The 14,813-nt window shown below is 36.1% G+C and overlaps 1 protein-coding gene across 6 annotated transcripts; it reads left to right on the forward strand.

Moving 5' to 3' along the window:
• The first annotated feature begins 505 nt into the window (after positions 1-505).
• On the forward strand, positions 506-4,709 carry LOC142525470 (uncharacterized). Of its 6 annotated transcripts, none has more exons than XM_075629775.1 (6): positions 506-813; positions 913-1,149; positions 1,353-1,422; positions 3,026-3,135; positions 3,441-3,555; positions 4,420-4,709. In XM_075629775.1, the coding sequence occupies exons 2-6, from the start codon at positions 1,080-1,082 to the stop codon at positions 4,502-4,504; spliced, it is 450 nt and encodes a 149-aa protein (XP_075485890.1). In that variant the 5' UTR covers positions 506-813; positions 913-1,079; the 3' UTR covers positions 4,505-4,709. The 6 variants fall into 6 exon arrangements, with proteins under 6 accessions (XP_075485890.1, XP_075485893.1, XP_075485891.1 ...); XM_075629778.1 differs by having other exon boundaries at positions 1,071-1,149; XM_075629776.1 differs by having other exon boundaries at positions 506-759.
• The last annotated feature ends 10,104 nt before the right edge of the window (positions 4,710-14,813 follow it).

Consider the following 14,813-nt stretch of genomic DNA (forward strand, 5'->3'; position numbering starts at 1 on the left):
TAGACTTCAACATCTTTAGTATTGTCATATTTTTAATAGCTGGTTTCAAAGCCACTTGTTTTGATGATTTCAAGATGAAACAAAAGGTCAAATATTTGAAATGCCGAAAAACAAATTTGTTATCAATGCTCACATGTTTATAAATATTGGTCTCAGATTACATACCTTAGATTTTGAAAAATAACTTAATATCAGTATCATATCATGTCTATACAATTGAAGTGGCTCAAAATTGAATCTCCATCATCTTCAATATTTATATTACTCTCATCAATAAATATAGCATTACACCATGAATATTTTATATTCATCGCCGGTCTTCCACTCATTATCAAAATTAACCAAGATTTGAATAATATCTTTGTCCAAACAATCTGAAAAAATATATATAAATAATAGATGTAAGGTTCATAGCAATATACATTTTGACATATTTAAATTCATTTATTACATTATTGAAATACATGTAACATGTGAACAAAAATAATTTACTTTTATGAAATTTGTATTAGTTTTGAAAGTTAGTTACCAGAAAAAATTTACAAGGGTTCTTTGACTGTAAAAGTGTTTTTTTTTTTTTTTTAGATTCTAGCGTTTCCGATGCATCACTTATTCTTTGGTTCGATAAAATTAACTGGGTTTTTATAACTTTGGCGAGAAAATAATTTAATTTTATAACAATTCGATCTCTTAGATATGGAATATGGAAGTGAAGCTCTCCAATTCATGATCCCAAGCGCTGCTGTCACTTTCTAATTGGTATGTTAACGGGGACCGGCATTTGGTTGGCGGGATGTGCAAAAATTACTGGATGTATTCACGTTTCCAGCTTCAAATTTGATTCAAAGACCCTTCTTTGACCTTATTTTGCTTCTAAATTTACTCTGTGCCTGTTTATATTTCGAATGATAGTGTAACTGCTCGATTCATTGCATTCCTGGAACAGAAAGGGGATGGTTGATGAAGAATGCAAGGGAATTGCTTGATGAAATGACCGTCTGCTATTTGCATCGTGCGGGCATTTTTCTTTTTCGAGTAAAAAGTTTGTCCTTTCTTTTTTATGTTTGCAGTTGCTGAAGATGACTGTGGACTGGAGTTTTGTGCACAAAATTTGGGAAAAATGGGCAGCAAATAATGTGGGTTCTTTAGGTAATCTTTGACCATTTGAAGCATTTTTAAATCCCTGGTGCTCATGCCTTTCAAATGAAAAACTTCTAATATACAAGTTTTTGCCCCACACATTTGTCTCCTCTCAACTGGATTCTTGGTCTACTATGTCTATGTTTGCCCAATGCCGCAGAAAGATTTTTTCATTGCCATCTTCTGATTACAATAAATTATATTACATTTAGGTCCACCGCTGAAGGCTGCATTGTTGCTAAACTATGATCCGACTGGACCTTCTCGTCTAGTATCTATCATGTGAGTGTTTCCACAATCGTTTAATTTGGCGTATACCTATAGTGTTTTTTAGTAAAGAAATTGCCCTGTTTTTCGGAAAATGATAAAAGGTGAGTACTGAGACCTCCGAAAATACGTATTAAAGAACATGAGCAAATATAGTCTAATCCTAATTAATAAAGTTCAACAAGAGCATATATATATATATATATATATATATATATTTACGTGAAATGCCAATTATAGAGATTTGAAAACCATTAAAATGGTGAGTATCAATAGCAATTGTATTTGCATTTGCACTTTCTTCTCGAAGAATGTGAGATGTAGATTCGATGAGAGGTGAATAACAAGCAAATTCTCAGCATGATGTAATACTCCTCTTGTGAGGCTTTAGAATGTTGATAGCTAATCAAGAATCTGTTTAAATCCGAGAAGAAATGGGTCAAATTCGATGCGAACATGAATATCCTTTGGAATGACCAAGGGCCCTGCACATATGTTTAAACCAACACCAATGAATCATAGAAAATCACCAGTGGGATGTAAAGAGAGTCTTGAACAAAGCCATCCACTATAGAGTATAGAATCGTCAGGATCTTCTTTAATGCTGATTTGCATAATTAAATTGACTAGCCAGCACTCTAGGTTAATCAGTAATATATTTGGATTGAGTCCAAAATTGTTTACACGAGATTATTTTTTAATGATTAGAGAATTATTGTTTAATGATTAGAAAGTTAATTACTCAAACCTAAGTTAAACAAAATAATAAAATTGACAGTTGATTTATTACTAAGCCAAGCTAATTGAATAAATAAAAATGCAATTTTATTAAATAAAGGACTAGGGACTTTGAAATTTACTCCTGATACCATATTCAATATTTTGAAATTTCTCAAACTTTTGCACTCCAAATCTGATCCAAATGCGCATAATTGAAATTTCTGCCTCCTTTTGTATTCCCATCCGAAACTTGGATTTTAGGGCTTTTAAGATCAGAAAAAATTGAATCTTTAAAATCCAAATTCCTCAAATCCTTGTATTCTTGTTTTACCCAAAATCAATTTGATTAGATGTTTGGTGCACAAATTTTAAGGTCTTATCTTCAGTGATGCACCGATTTCCCCTTGTATGTGATAAAAAATCAATTCAGTGCTTGGTCCTTGAGGCATGCTCTCTTAGATCTTCTATGTCAAACTTTAAAACATGCCGATTTTTTTATGTGCATCTTCGATTTCAATTTTTTTGATAACATAGTATGTTGGCTCAAAAGGTTTATTGAAATTGTAGTCATTTGCTTATTCTCGAGATGAACTCCAATAATGATTTCCAAGGTGCATTCTGTCTTCACAAAAGGATCCTCCCCAGTCCCTACCTTTAATTAAGTTTAAATCCAGTGATAGATAGTGTGGCGACTGTCGGGAGGGGGTGAGCAAGTGAAGATTTTTTGTTGGCTTGAATAAATACAAACTCACATTATTCTTCCCTCGTTATTTACTTAAGTTCTGACTTTGGTATGTTTGTTTGAACATTTCATAAAATATTCTACAGTTATTATTTGCTTCGTTAGAGCCGCTGGGCTGCAAACACGTGTTTTGAAGCTTGATTTGATTCCTTTTAGTGCAGAGCAAGAGGGCATTAAAGCAGATCCTATTGAACTTAGTCAGCTTGTTGGTTTTGTTAAGAAAAACAAACTCCAGACCGAGTTCTTCTTGGTTGGGACAAACCAATGTGAGTTTGTCAAATCATATGTTATCTTTATTTCATCAATTTGTTAGAGGTCCATTACACTGAAATCATATGCGGTTATACTGGGATATTTATTTCGAGTACTTTATATTTTCTATCCCTATAACATTACTTTCTAGCTTTGTTATTCTTCAAGTACTTCGGAAACTGTGTTTTTTGTCAGAACTTGATGAAATCAATATATCCATATTTTGAACGAGCTATGTATAGTTTATAGAAATGCTAATTGCGACACCAGAAACTGTTATTGTCAGATTGTTGAGAATGTTGGGTTAAATTTCTTGCAGACCTAGTCACGTCGATTCATGAGAACTGGTTCTGTGCAAGGTGCTTGAATAGCTCAAACCAGGCTGGTGAAGGTGCTATTTTGATGCAGACATCAGCGTTTCTCGTGGTTGGACTGTAAGAATTCTTCATATTTGCCTCGTTTGGATTCATTTTCTGTGATATATGTCTGGTGTTTTGGGAAAAGAGAAATTTTATCAAATATAAAACCGTGTCATGTATTAAATTGGTAATGGTCATGCATCACATATATAGTTATATTTCAAAAAGAATAACACAATATTATATTATTTTTATGAATTGATGAAAAATGGGTATGCAATAGATGTGAGTGAACATGTGTGAAAATATATTTGGAAGATAAGAAAAAAATTTATGTTGTTAACATCTGTTTTAATTTAGAGCAAGAAAAATGATTTCCCCAAATTGAATACAAACAAGGGGCTTGTTTTTTCAAACAAAAATTCCTGAGACTTTATTCCATCAGTTCTTTAGTATGCATGCTACTGAATTCCTTCTTTTGTCTGGTCAGTTAACTCTCAATTGAAAATATAGTTTTGCCCCATGTTTAGGAGGGATATAAACACAATAATCCAGTCTGATATTCGTGGAACTCGAACCAAATAGAACTAACCCGAATAACCTGCTTCTTAACCAAGCAGTATTTTTCTTCAACGGTTTTCATCAACTGGTCTCGCTTGATTACCTTGTTTGAATTAAATATGTATACTTAGTTTAACTGGGCCACAGGGAGAAAGTCTTCTCTCAGATTAAAAAAGGCTATGGATACCCGGTTCGGATTGGGATTTCCATGGCGAGGGTCGGGGCTAGAATAGGTCCTGATCGATTGTGTTCACTCCTGATGTCTAGCTAACACCCAACCCCATCAAAATTTCTAAGTCCCGGTATTTTGTTTCCCCACGCTCTATGTTAAGGAACAAATGATTCTCTATCTGACATCTATATGATTGAATTTCGCAGATACGAGGGCTCGACTGGATCAGCTTCTCGAGCTGTGGTGGCTGTTGATCAATTCGCATGGCTGTTAAGTCGAAGAAACCTTTGAGTACGTTAAAAGTGTCAACTGAGAGCAGTTCTTTTTTCTTGATTTCTTTCTTGCAGCCACGATGTGTGGATCACCTTGGAATCAATTGTTCTACTTTTCAGGTAGTAGCCACATAAAATGTATTAAAAAAAAAAAAAAAAAATTTACCCTCCATTACATTATTAGAAATGAATCTATCCTCAAAACGATCATCGCTCTTTAGCCAGCAGAGTGAGAATCCATTTTTTGAAGAAGGTTGTGTTTGCAACTTTTCATGATAATTTGATAACCATTTTGCTTAAAAGATTGAGGTTGAAAGAATTTGTGCAATGTTTATTTTGAAAATTTCAAATGTGATATATCTGATTAAATTTGTCATTATATCTCCGCTAGCTTATAAAGAGTAAGGTCTCAAACTAACCACTTTTGATATGATCTTTTATATCGATTCTTTCTTCTTCTTCTTCTTTCTTTTTTTCCATTTTACACTAACTTTATACTTGATTGATATCTAGCTTTCGTTCCATGTAATTACTATTAATTTCAACATTTTGACTAGTTTTTTTTCCACTATTTCCCTACTACCTCCATTCTCACCGAGCTTGAGTCGAGTTACTCACGAGTAGGTCGAATCGTTTGCTGTCTAGGAGTAGTTCGACTCGTTTGCAGTCCACAACTCTGGCAATGAACTTTCAAACTGTGGGCAATAGTAGATATTATATGTTCGCATATTGTCGAACAATACCGACCGTTTCTTTTCATTTAAATCTTATTTATTTTATTGATTAAATTAAATGTCTATTATGTAAACAATTCAATGAGAATGATCAGAGTTTGATAAATTGATGATCCGCCAAACTTTGAACCTAATGGATGGAAGCTTTCTCCTAACCAGGAACGAAATGAAAATGTAGAATCACATTTTCAGATTCAGATGTTACAAAAACCAACATTTAACATGCCAAATTGACGATTATTTTATTGTTTAGAGCAGTGTATATCCAATAATTCACATTTATTTTTTGCCTGTAATTTTTGCGTGAAAACCCACGTGTGAAAATAAATAAAAACTATTAAAACTATTGTTTTAAAATATTATATATTTTAAAATTTTATATATATATATATTTCGATATTTCGGTATTCTGGTGTATACCGTTTTATATCATTATCGTACCGAAAAATTCGATATTTTTTCGGTATGATAATCTCAATACACTGCAAATTCATTTATTTTTCCCACCCCTATAGCTAGGGCAACCAAATTATTTAATCTGACCCTTAAACATAAGTGTAAAACTAGCGACGTCGAGGGATTAAAGTAAGATCTCGGGAAATCATGCGTACATGGTCGTCTCGTTAATTAATCGATAGCAATACTAACTCTTATCGTGATTAGTCTCCTACTAAATCAATGCAATGCCACTCTTATATAGGTAATATTTATTAGTCAACCCCCAAAAAAATGTTTAGGCAAAAAATGGAAATAACGTGATTGGATCGATAGAACAACATTTTCCTAATTGTAAATATAATAGTACAAATTACGGTGATGTTATTTGCACTTCATTTTTACGTCGAACTATCCATTTTACGAATAAAAATATATTTGTAATGTATATAGTAACAATGACCTAAAAATTAACCAAATCGACACACGATTAAAAAATTTCATGGTAAATGTTCTTGTATTTGAGATTGTCGCGTGTAGCTGTTCGACTGTGATGCCCGAGATTTGAGGTGTTGTTAATCTAAAATGATTCGTTAATTAATTGATGAGAGTATAGACGAAACGGATCAGATTAGGATATCCGAAAAGGAGATTGAATTATGAATTGAGAATGATATGACATGGAAGAGGACATGGGATAGCATGAACAAAGGTTGAAAACCAGTAGGCATCACGCACATGCGCGGAAAAAGGCGCGCATATGCGCAAAAGATCTTTCTCGAGGACAGAACACCTCGCGCATATGCGCGAGGCAAGTATTTGGGGTGATTGCCGAGACAGTAAGTCTCGCGCATATGCGCGAGACATGACGCGCATATGCGCGAGCAGGTGTATTCAGGAATGCCGAGTCCAGAGAGTTGGGCGCATATGCGCGGAAATGTGTCGCGCATATGCGCCAGCAGTTGGGAAGACACGCGCCGAGACTTAAGGTCTCGCGCATATGCGCGAGACGTGTTGCGTAAAGGATGTGCCATTTGCCTTCTTGCATGTTAGTGTATGCACGAATTCTTAAGAAATGGAGGAAAGAAGAATCGAGAAAGGGCCGAGGAAAGAGTGAAAAATCATTACGCCTTTTGTGAGAAATCCGTCTATCTGATTTTGAATCCGACTTCAGTACTGTGTTCCTATCGACGTAGGCTACAACTGGACGTAAGTTTTACAGTTTTATATCATTCATGTTTGTTGATTGGCTGCATGTGAATGATATTTGTTATATGCTTTTGTATATGTTTTTATATGATTGCATGTTTACATTGTTTATACTGGGATTTATTCTCATCGGAGTTATCCGGCTGTTGTCTTGTTTTGTATGTGTGCATGACAACAGGTGGGACAGGTTCAGGGTTGAGAAGATGAAGAGAGATCGTGATTAGAGTGGAGGCTCCGGACTTGGATTAGAGATAGGGTTAGACACGTGATATTAGCTGTTAAACCTTAGTTGAATAAATGTATGTGGTACATGACTTGTACTTTTATACTAAGATGTATATACGTTTTATTTCACTACGTTCCGCATTTTAAAAAAAATTTAGACCCTGTTTTTTTATAATTGATTAATTAGTCCCAATGATGATTAAGAACATGATTAGCGTCCGGGTCCCCACAACAGGTGGTATCAGAGCGATAGATCCTTTAGACTGAGATAGAAGCTAGTGAGCGGGGTAGATTGAGTTTTCTTTCCTTGCTTGTGATTGCTAGCATGCTTTACTGCTTTATATAATACATGTTACTTGACTTATCTGATTTGATTGTGTAATATGTATTATTGGGAACGAATTTGAACCGATTCTCGATCAGCAGTAAGATGATCGGATGAGGGAACTGAAGTGAAACAGGTTGATTGGATTGGGGTGCTAATCCATTTTATTATCAGATATGCCTCCTCGAAGGATACCAGAACAGGGTAGCACATCGAATCTTCCAATGGATGTGACAGCAACTCCGATGGAAACGTTATTGAAAAGATTTCAGTCATTCAAACCACCGACTCTGAAGGGTACTGAGACATCAGTTGAATGTGAGAGTTGGTTAGATAACATTGAGATGCTGTTTGATTCACTGGATTACAGTGATGAGCGCCGAATTAAATTGATTGGGCACCAGTTGCTTGATGTTGCAAAGAACTGGTGGATTACGATGAAGAGGGCCTTAGAGCATCGAGGTACGACTATTACTTGGGATGTATTTAAAACTGAGTTTTATCAAAGATTTTTCCCAGTGTCGTACAGGAAAGACAAGGGGCGGAGTTTGCCAATTTGAGACAGGGTCAGCTGAACATTGAAGAATATGTGACCAAGTTCTCTACCTTGTTGAAGTTTGCTCCACATGTGGCTGGAAATGACGAAGTCGTTGCTGATCAGTTCATCAATGGCTTGAATCCCGATATATTTACATTGGTGAACACAGGGCGACCGAATAACTTTGTTGATGCCATGAATAGAGCAAAGGGCGCTGAAGCGGGCCTGATAAGGCAGAGAGGAGCTGCATATGTTCCTCCTAGCACCGAGACCACAGCAACCACCTCCCCGATTCGAGAGTGACTAGTAGCAGTGGTGGAAAGAAAGATTTTCTGAAGGCTAGAGGAAAGCAGTTTAAGAAGTCTGGTGGCAGTTCTTCTAGCTCCAGTGGTTCCAAACAGAGTTATACTGGAACTTACTGCGGAAATTGTGGAGGGAGACATTCCACTGAGCAATGCCAAGGAGTACTTGGTAGTTGCCACTTCTGCAAACAACAGGGACATTTTGCCAGAGTGTGTCCACAGAAGGGTTCTCAAGGATCCCAGAGAGCCGAATCATCTGGATCAGCGGCACAGTGGAGTAGACGATCAGCTGCTATTCATTCATTCCAGCCAGCACCATCTCAGTCACAGCAGAGGCCAGGAGGAAGCCAGACAGTTGGCCAGCCACCTAGACAGCAGGCCAGAGTATTTGCTTTGACTAAGGAGCAGGCTCAGGAAGCACCAGATGATAATGTTGCAGGTAACTGTTCTTGATGTAGTTATCCTGCTTTTGTATTGATAAATACGGATGCTTCCCATATGTTTATTTTTGAACGATTTGCATTGAGTCATGCATTACCTGTTGAGTTTGTATCTACTGTAGTATATCTCTTTACTGGTTGGGGAAAGTTTTTATATCAGTGAATTCTGTAAAATATCGTATACTACAGTAGGATGATAATGAGATTGAGTTAGATCGTGTGGTAGCTTGTATTGTACTAGTGTTGTCTAGTTTTGAGACTGCATTATTGATATTAATATGCTGACCAAGTACAGAGCTACCCTAGATTAGTTCCAGAAGATGGTGAGAATCGGACCTGAGATGGCCAAGGGATGAATAGTGTACGATAAGGATTCTAGATTGAGAATTCATTTGATAATTCGTACTATCTATAACTCGATTATTACAGAAAGGAACAGAGGGACTCCTTATGTATTCAGTTGATTTACTGAAGTTGAGTCTATCATTGGCTGATTTACCAATGATAAGAAAGTTAATAATGTTTTCCCCGATAAGACTTCTTATTCGATTCCAATCAGAGAGATTGATTTTAGCCTTGATTTGATAACAGAAACAGATTGCATCCTGATTGAGACAGATTGCATTCAGGGTGTGTTATATCTGAAGATGATGTATCTGTTGAATTTAGCAGAATTAAACCGGAATTATTTGGCCGAGGTGGATATCAGTGTCAAACATTTGCGGTTTATGAGTTAGCAGATCAGTACCGATGAGTGATGTTTTGAATCTGATTGAAGCTTGCTGTTGTTTTGAATCCGTGTTTGAATCAGGTAAGTAATACTGTATTGTATATGAATAACCAATCTGTTGTTCCAGATGTTCCGAATTTAAAATGATAAATATTGCCAGACAGTGTGCAATAATCTATGCGGTATGCATTTTGATAGCTGAAAAGGTGTTGATAGAATGCTTGAATCTGCATATATTAGATGTACAGGATGATGTACAGATAAGATCAGACGATCAAGAGTTATGTCAGAAGAGTGATTAGACTGCATTGAATGCCAAAATTGACTATATCATACCATGATTTTCGGTTGATTTTGTATTTTTGACAGAATATATTATAAACTCCTTCACCTACTGTTTATAGATTGACGGATAGTCGGAGCAAACTATCCGGATACTGGAGAATATCCAAAAACTGTAGTGCTGGATTTTAGCACTAGTTGACATGATTTATTGTCATTTATGAATTATCGTACAACCACAGCTATCAGACGAGTATTGAAATGACTTCTTTCGAAGCGTCATATGGAATGAAATGTTGATCCCCTCTTTATTGGGATGATATCTCTGAGGTTCCTGAGACTGGACCTGATATGACTAAAGATATGATTGCAAAAGTGAAGCTGATTCAAAAGAGAATGAAGGCAGCCCAAGACAGACAAGCCAATTATGCCAATGTCCGACGACGACTGTTGGTATTTGAGGCTGGTGACCGAGTATCTTTGAAAATTTCACCTTTCAAAGGAATTGCCAGATTTGGCAAGAAAGGGAAACTATCTACATGATATATTGGCCCGTACGAGATTTTGAGAAAATAGGAGATCGTGCCTATCGACTAGCTTTAATCGCCTTCATTATCTGGAATACATGATGTCTTTCATGTAGTATTATGGCAGAAGTACATGCCAGACGCTTCACATGTGCTTCAGTCAGATGAGGCCGAGTTGGATGAGACATTGAGTTATTTCGAAAAGCCAATTCAGATTCTTGATCGGAAGGAAAAGTAGCTCAGAACGAAGACTATTCCACTTGTGAAAGTTCGGTGGAGTTAACATGGCATTGAAAAAGCTACTTGGAAAACTGAGTCTGATATGAGATAGAGGTTCCCAGTTTTATGTCACTAAGGTGAGTGGTTTACTTAACTTCTTCTATATACCTTCTTATTGATACGATTGATTGTCTGTGATTTCGGGGACGAAATCGTATCTTAGGGGGGGAGAAATGTAATGCCCGATTTGAGGTGTTGTTAATCTAAAATGATTCGTTAATTAATTGATGAGAGTATAGACGAAACGGATCAGATTAAGATATCCGAAAAGGAGATTGAATTATGGATTGAGAATGATATGACATGGAAGAGGACATGGGATAGCATGAACAAAGGTTGAAAATCAGTAGGCATCACGTACATGCGCGGAGAAAGGCGCGCATATGCGCAAAAGATCCTTCGCGAGGACAGAACACCTCGCGCATATGCGCAAGAAGGGGCGCTGCATATGCGCGAGGCAAGTATTTGGGGTGATTGCCGAGACAGTAAGTCTCGCGCATATGCGCGAGACATGACGCGCATATGCGCGAGCAGGTGTATTCAGGAATACCGAGTCCGGAGAGTTGGGCGCATATGCGCGGAAATGTGTCGCGCATATGCGCCAGCAGTTGGGAAGACACGCGCAGAGAATTAAGGTCTCGCGCATATGCGTCGGTTGATGTCGCGCATATGCGCGAGACGTGTTGCGTAAAGGATGTGCCATTTGCCTTCTTGCATGTTAGTGTATGTATGTATGTATATATATATATAAATATATATGCACGAATTCTTAAGAAATGGAGGAAAGAAGAATCGAGAAAGGGCCGAGGAAAGAGTGAAAAATCCTTACGCCTTTTGTGAGAAATCCGTCTATCTGATTTTGAATCCGACTTCAGTACTGTGTTCCTATCGACGTAGGCTACAACTGGACGTAAGTTTTACTACGTTTTGATATGATTTGAAATTATGATATTGTCAGAATCTGATATGATTCCTATATGATGTTCTGGTCATGTTAGACATCGTATAATCGAAACCGGACTGAAGAATAAATACAATATGAAATTGTTATGACTTTCGGAGTAGTTTTGGAGTCGATTTGATATCAGAATTGAATTGTTATCGATTATGAGGATTGAGATTGATATCTGACTGATATGGTAGTGCTGAATATATTGAAATCATGACGTTATATTGTTGAAACAGAATTTGATTGAATTCTGATTATATCCAGTATTGATTGAGTGATGTATTGATGTCGTACCCTCAATATTGTTGTTGTCAGATTGAGTATTGACAGGCTTTGAGTTCGAGACTTCGACAGAGTCAGAGTATCAGAAAAAAGGTATAAATTAATGTTGAGTTGAGATTGCACAACTCCCAACTCGAGTGAGGTTTGACTCGAGTTTCCCTAAATCACATACTTAGTTTATTGCATTGATGTTTGTAGTCTATTGATTTATAGCCACTGCATGTATTGACTACTGATTCGCTAGTCATCGGCTGATTCGCCTAGTTACTGTATGCATGTATTGACTGCTGATTCGCTATTCATTGGCTGATTCGTCTAGTTATCGACTGATTCGTCTAAACTATGGCTGATTCGCTTAATTACTGGCTGATTCGTCTAGTTATTGGCTGATTCGCTTAATTCTTGACTGATTCGCTTAATTCTTGACTGATTCGTCAATTCTGCGGCTGTTTCGCCCAGACACTGGATATATGAATTATATCAATGCCAGTTTAGGGTTGATTCATTCCTATCGACTGAGATTCGATATAATTATCAATATCCATACATTGTGATCCCTAGGTTAGAGTTGAGTCGAGTCTGAGACGACGCATTGTTTGAGCCGAGTCTGTGATGACTAGTTGATTTACAGTTTTATATCATTCATGTTTGTTGATTGACTGCATGTGAATGATATTTGTTATATGCTTTTGTATATGTTTTTATATGATTGCATGTTTACATTATTTATACGTTGATTTATTCTCACCGGAGTTATCCGGCTGTTGTCTTGTTTTGTATGTGTGCATGACAACAGGTGGGACAGGTTCATGGTTGAGAAGATGAATAGACATCGTGATTAGAGTGGAGGCTCCGGACTTGGATTAGAGATAGGGTTAGACACGTGATATTAGCTGTTAAACCTTAGTTGAATAAATGTATGTGGTACAGGACTTGTAATTTTATACTGAGATGTATATACGTTTTATTTCACTACGTTCCACATTTTTAAAAAAAATTTAGACCCTGTTTTTTTTATAATTGATTAATTAGTCCCAATGATGATTAAGAACATGATTAGCGTCCGGGTCCCCACATCGACAAATATCCAAATGATCAAAGTATCAACGAGGAGTAAAGAAAATTAATGTGAAATAAGTGATCATAAAAGCTTCATTGAAGAGAATCCAATAAAACTTGGTAATTAAAGAGAAGAAATGAAGATCCATCGGTATTTTTTCTTCTTTGGAAAAATCAGCGATTAATTGTAAAACAATATAATTATTAAAGCGACAGAGAATAGATTAATTTTAAATATTTGTGAAGGAAAAAAATCAATTTTTTCAGGTTGCAGATGTTGGGAATCGATTTTCTCTTGTCCAAAACACAGCGGAAGTGTTAAAAATTTTAATTTGACGTTCAAATAACGTCTTTAGACACTCGTATGGTTTGAAAGAAATAAACATTCATAGAGTATTTATAAAAATATTTTAAGTGAATAAATCATTTGGCACCGATTATTTCGGGATTGACGGACATAGCTCTTTGGCACCGATTATTTCGGGATTGACGGACATAGCTCTTGTAGTATTTCTTACGAACGATTTTCTTGAAATCTTCAATCTCCAATCAAATTCACGACTGAAATATTTGTTCTTCCTCTGAATTGCATTAGAAAATTTAGAGGAGTTTTATCGTTGAGATCAAAAGAAGGTTGACGGCTCAAACCCTATATTTTCTTGAGGTGACCGAAAAATAGGAGAGGTAGGAGGAAGGAATTTTGAAAAACAACACGTGTGTGGATGCTAGGGTTTGTTGACTTTTAAACATGAGTCATTAACCTAATTTCTTTAATAATCGGATTAGGACTCCATGATTAATAAAACATTTGATCATAATAATGTCAGAAATAATTTTCTGCTTGAGCCCATCGACTAATGATAAAAGCATCTAGTAGCATTGCTCTATAATTTCTTAGTCATCACTGATAGTATCTGTAAGAACCAATCGGTTATGATTAACGTATAGTTCGGTCCCTTCATCTCATATATCTCGATCAAATCTGCAATCATTGGTTCATCGAGGGTTGCATATTAGATTCGATAGCTTGATACATTCATGAAATATTAATAGTGTCATCGCATGCATAACTAGATAACCCTGTCCCTAATGTAAATCTTACACTCTGACCAGAGATTTCGTGCATTACTATTTCGTTAGATCACATATGATATCCACACCCGTAGGTAAGCGGTGAATTCCGGCTATAATGCACTGGATCCTACACATGTCGCAATTGCACTCAATTTCGTCACATTGTGACCTTCCCGGAGTCGGTAAACGAGTCAAAGCACAATTCTAGTATGCAGAGCCTCAGTGTTGTCAAGGATCGTAAGGACTAATGAATTACAATAATAACCGCATACTTTTCTTCTCGATGAATGATAACTACTTGGAAAGTCCGAGAGTTGTTCGGTACAATCATCATATGATTACTCATCTCTATGCCCTTACCATGAAACATGGTACACAATATCACAGATGCTATTATCAAGCTCAAGCGATCTTTGTCCTTGTTTTTAGGTGAATAAATCGACTAGTAACGAATTTAGAATGTACAGTATTTACAAATGAGTTTCAAGATCGGAAAAAATAAACCATGAAATATAAATTATATTAAAATAAAGATTGTTAATTACAACTGAGTCAATAAATTCTTTCGTCAACCGTTAACTTACAAAGACACTGTCTAATATTATAATGAATCAAGTAATGGACTTTCTATTGATTTAATGAAGAACTTATTTAATAATTTCAATTTAAAAACATTGGAAATATTGTTATTCTCCCCCTTGTTAAAAGGTAACTCTAGTACTTTAATGTATTTCCATCACACACACACACACGTGACACCCTGGATCTGCATGCATAAAGAACTAAATTGGTTCATATTTTGTCTTTTATTTTAGCGCGTGAAAATTTCTTTTGGACGAAATAAATTTTGTATAATCATATAAATATTCCATCCAATATTTTACATATTTCGAGTTTTCAATTTTTTACTCATGCTATATATATGAAATATATAGTTT

This window comes from Primulina tabacum, chromosome 14 (assembly GCF_025594145.1).
Source record: "Primulina tabacum isolate GXHZ01 chromosome 14, ASM2559414v2, whole genome shotgun sequence".
In the NCBI taxonomy this organism is placed as follows: domain Eukaryota; kingdom Viridiplantae; phylum Streptophyta; class Magnoliopsida; order Lamiales; family Gesneriaceae; genus Primulina; species Primulina tabacum.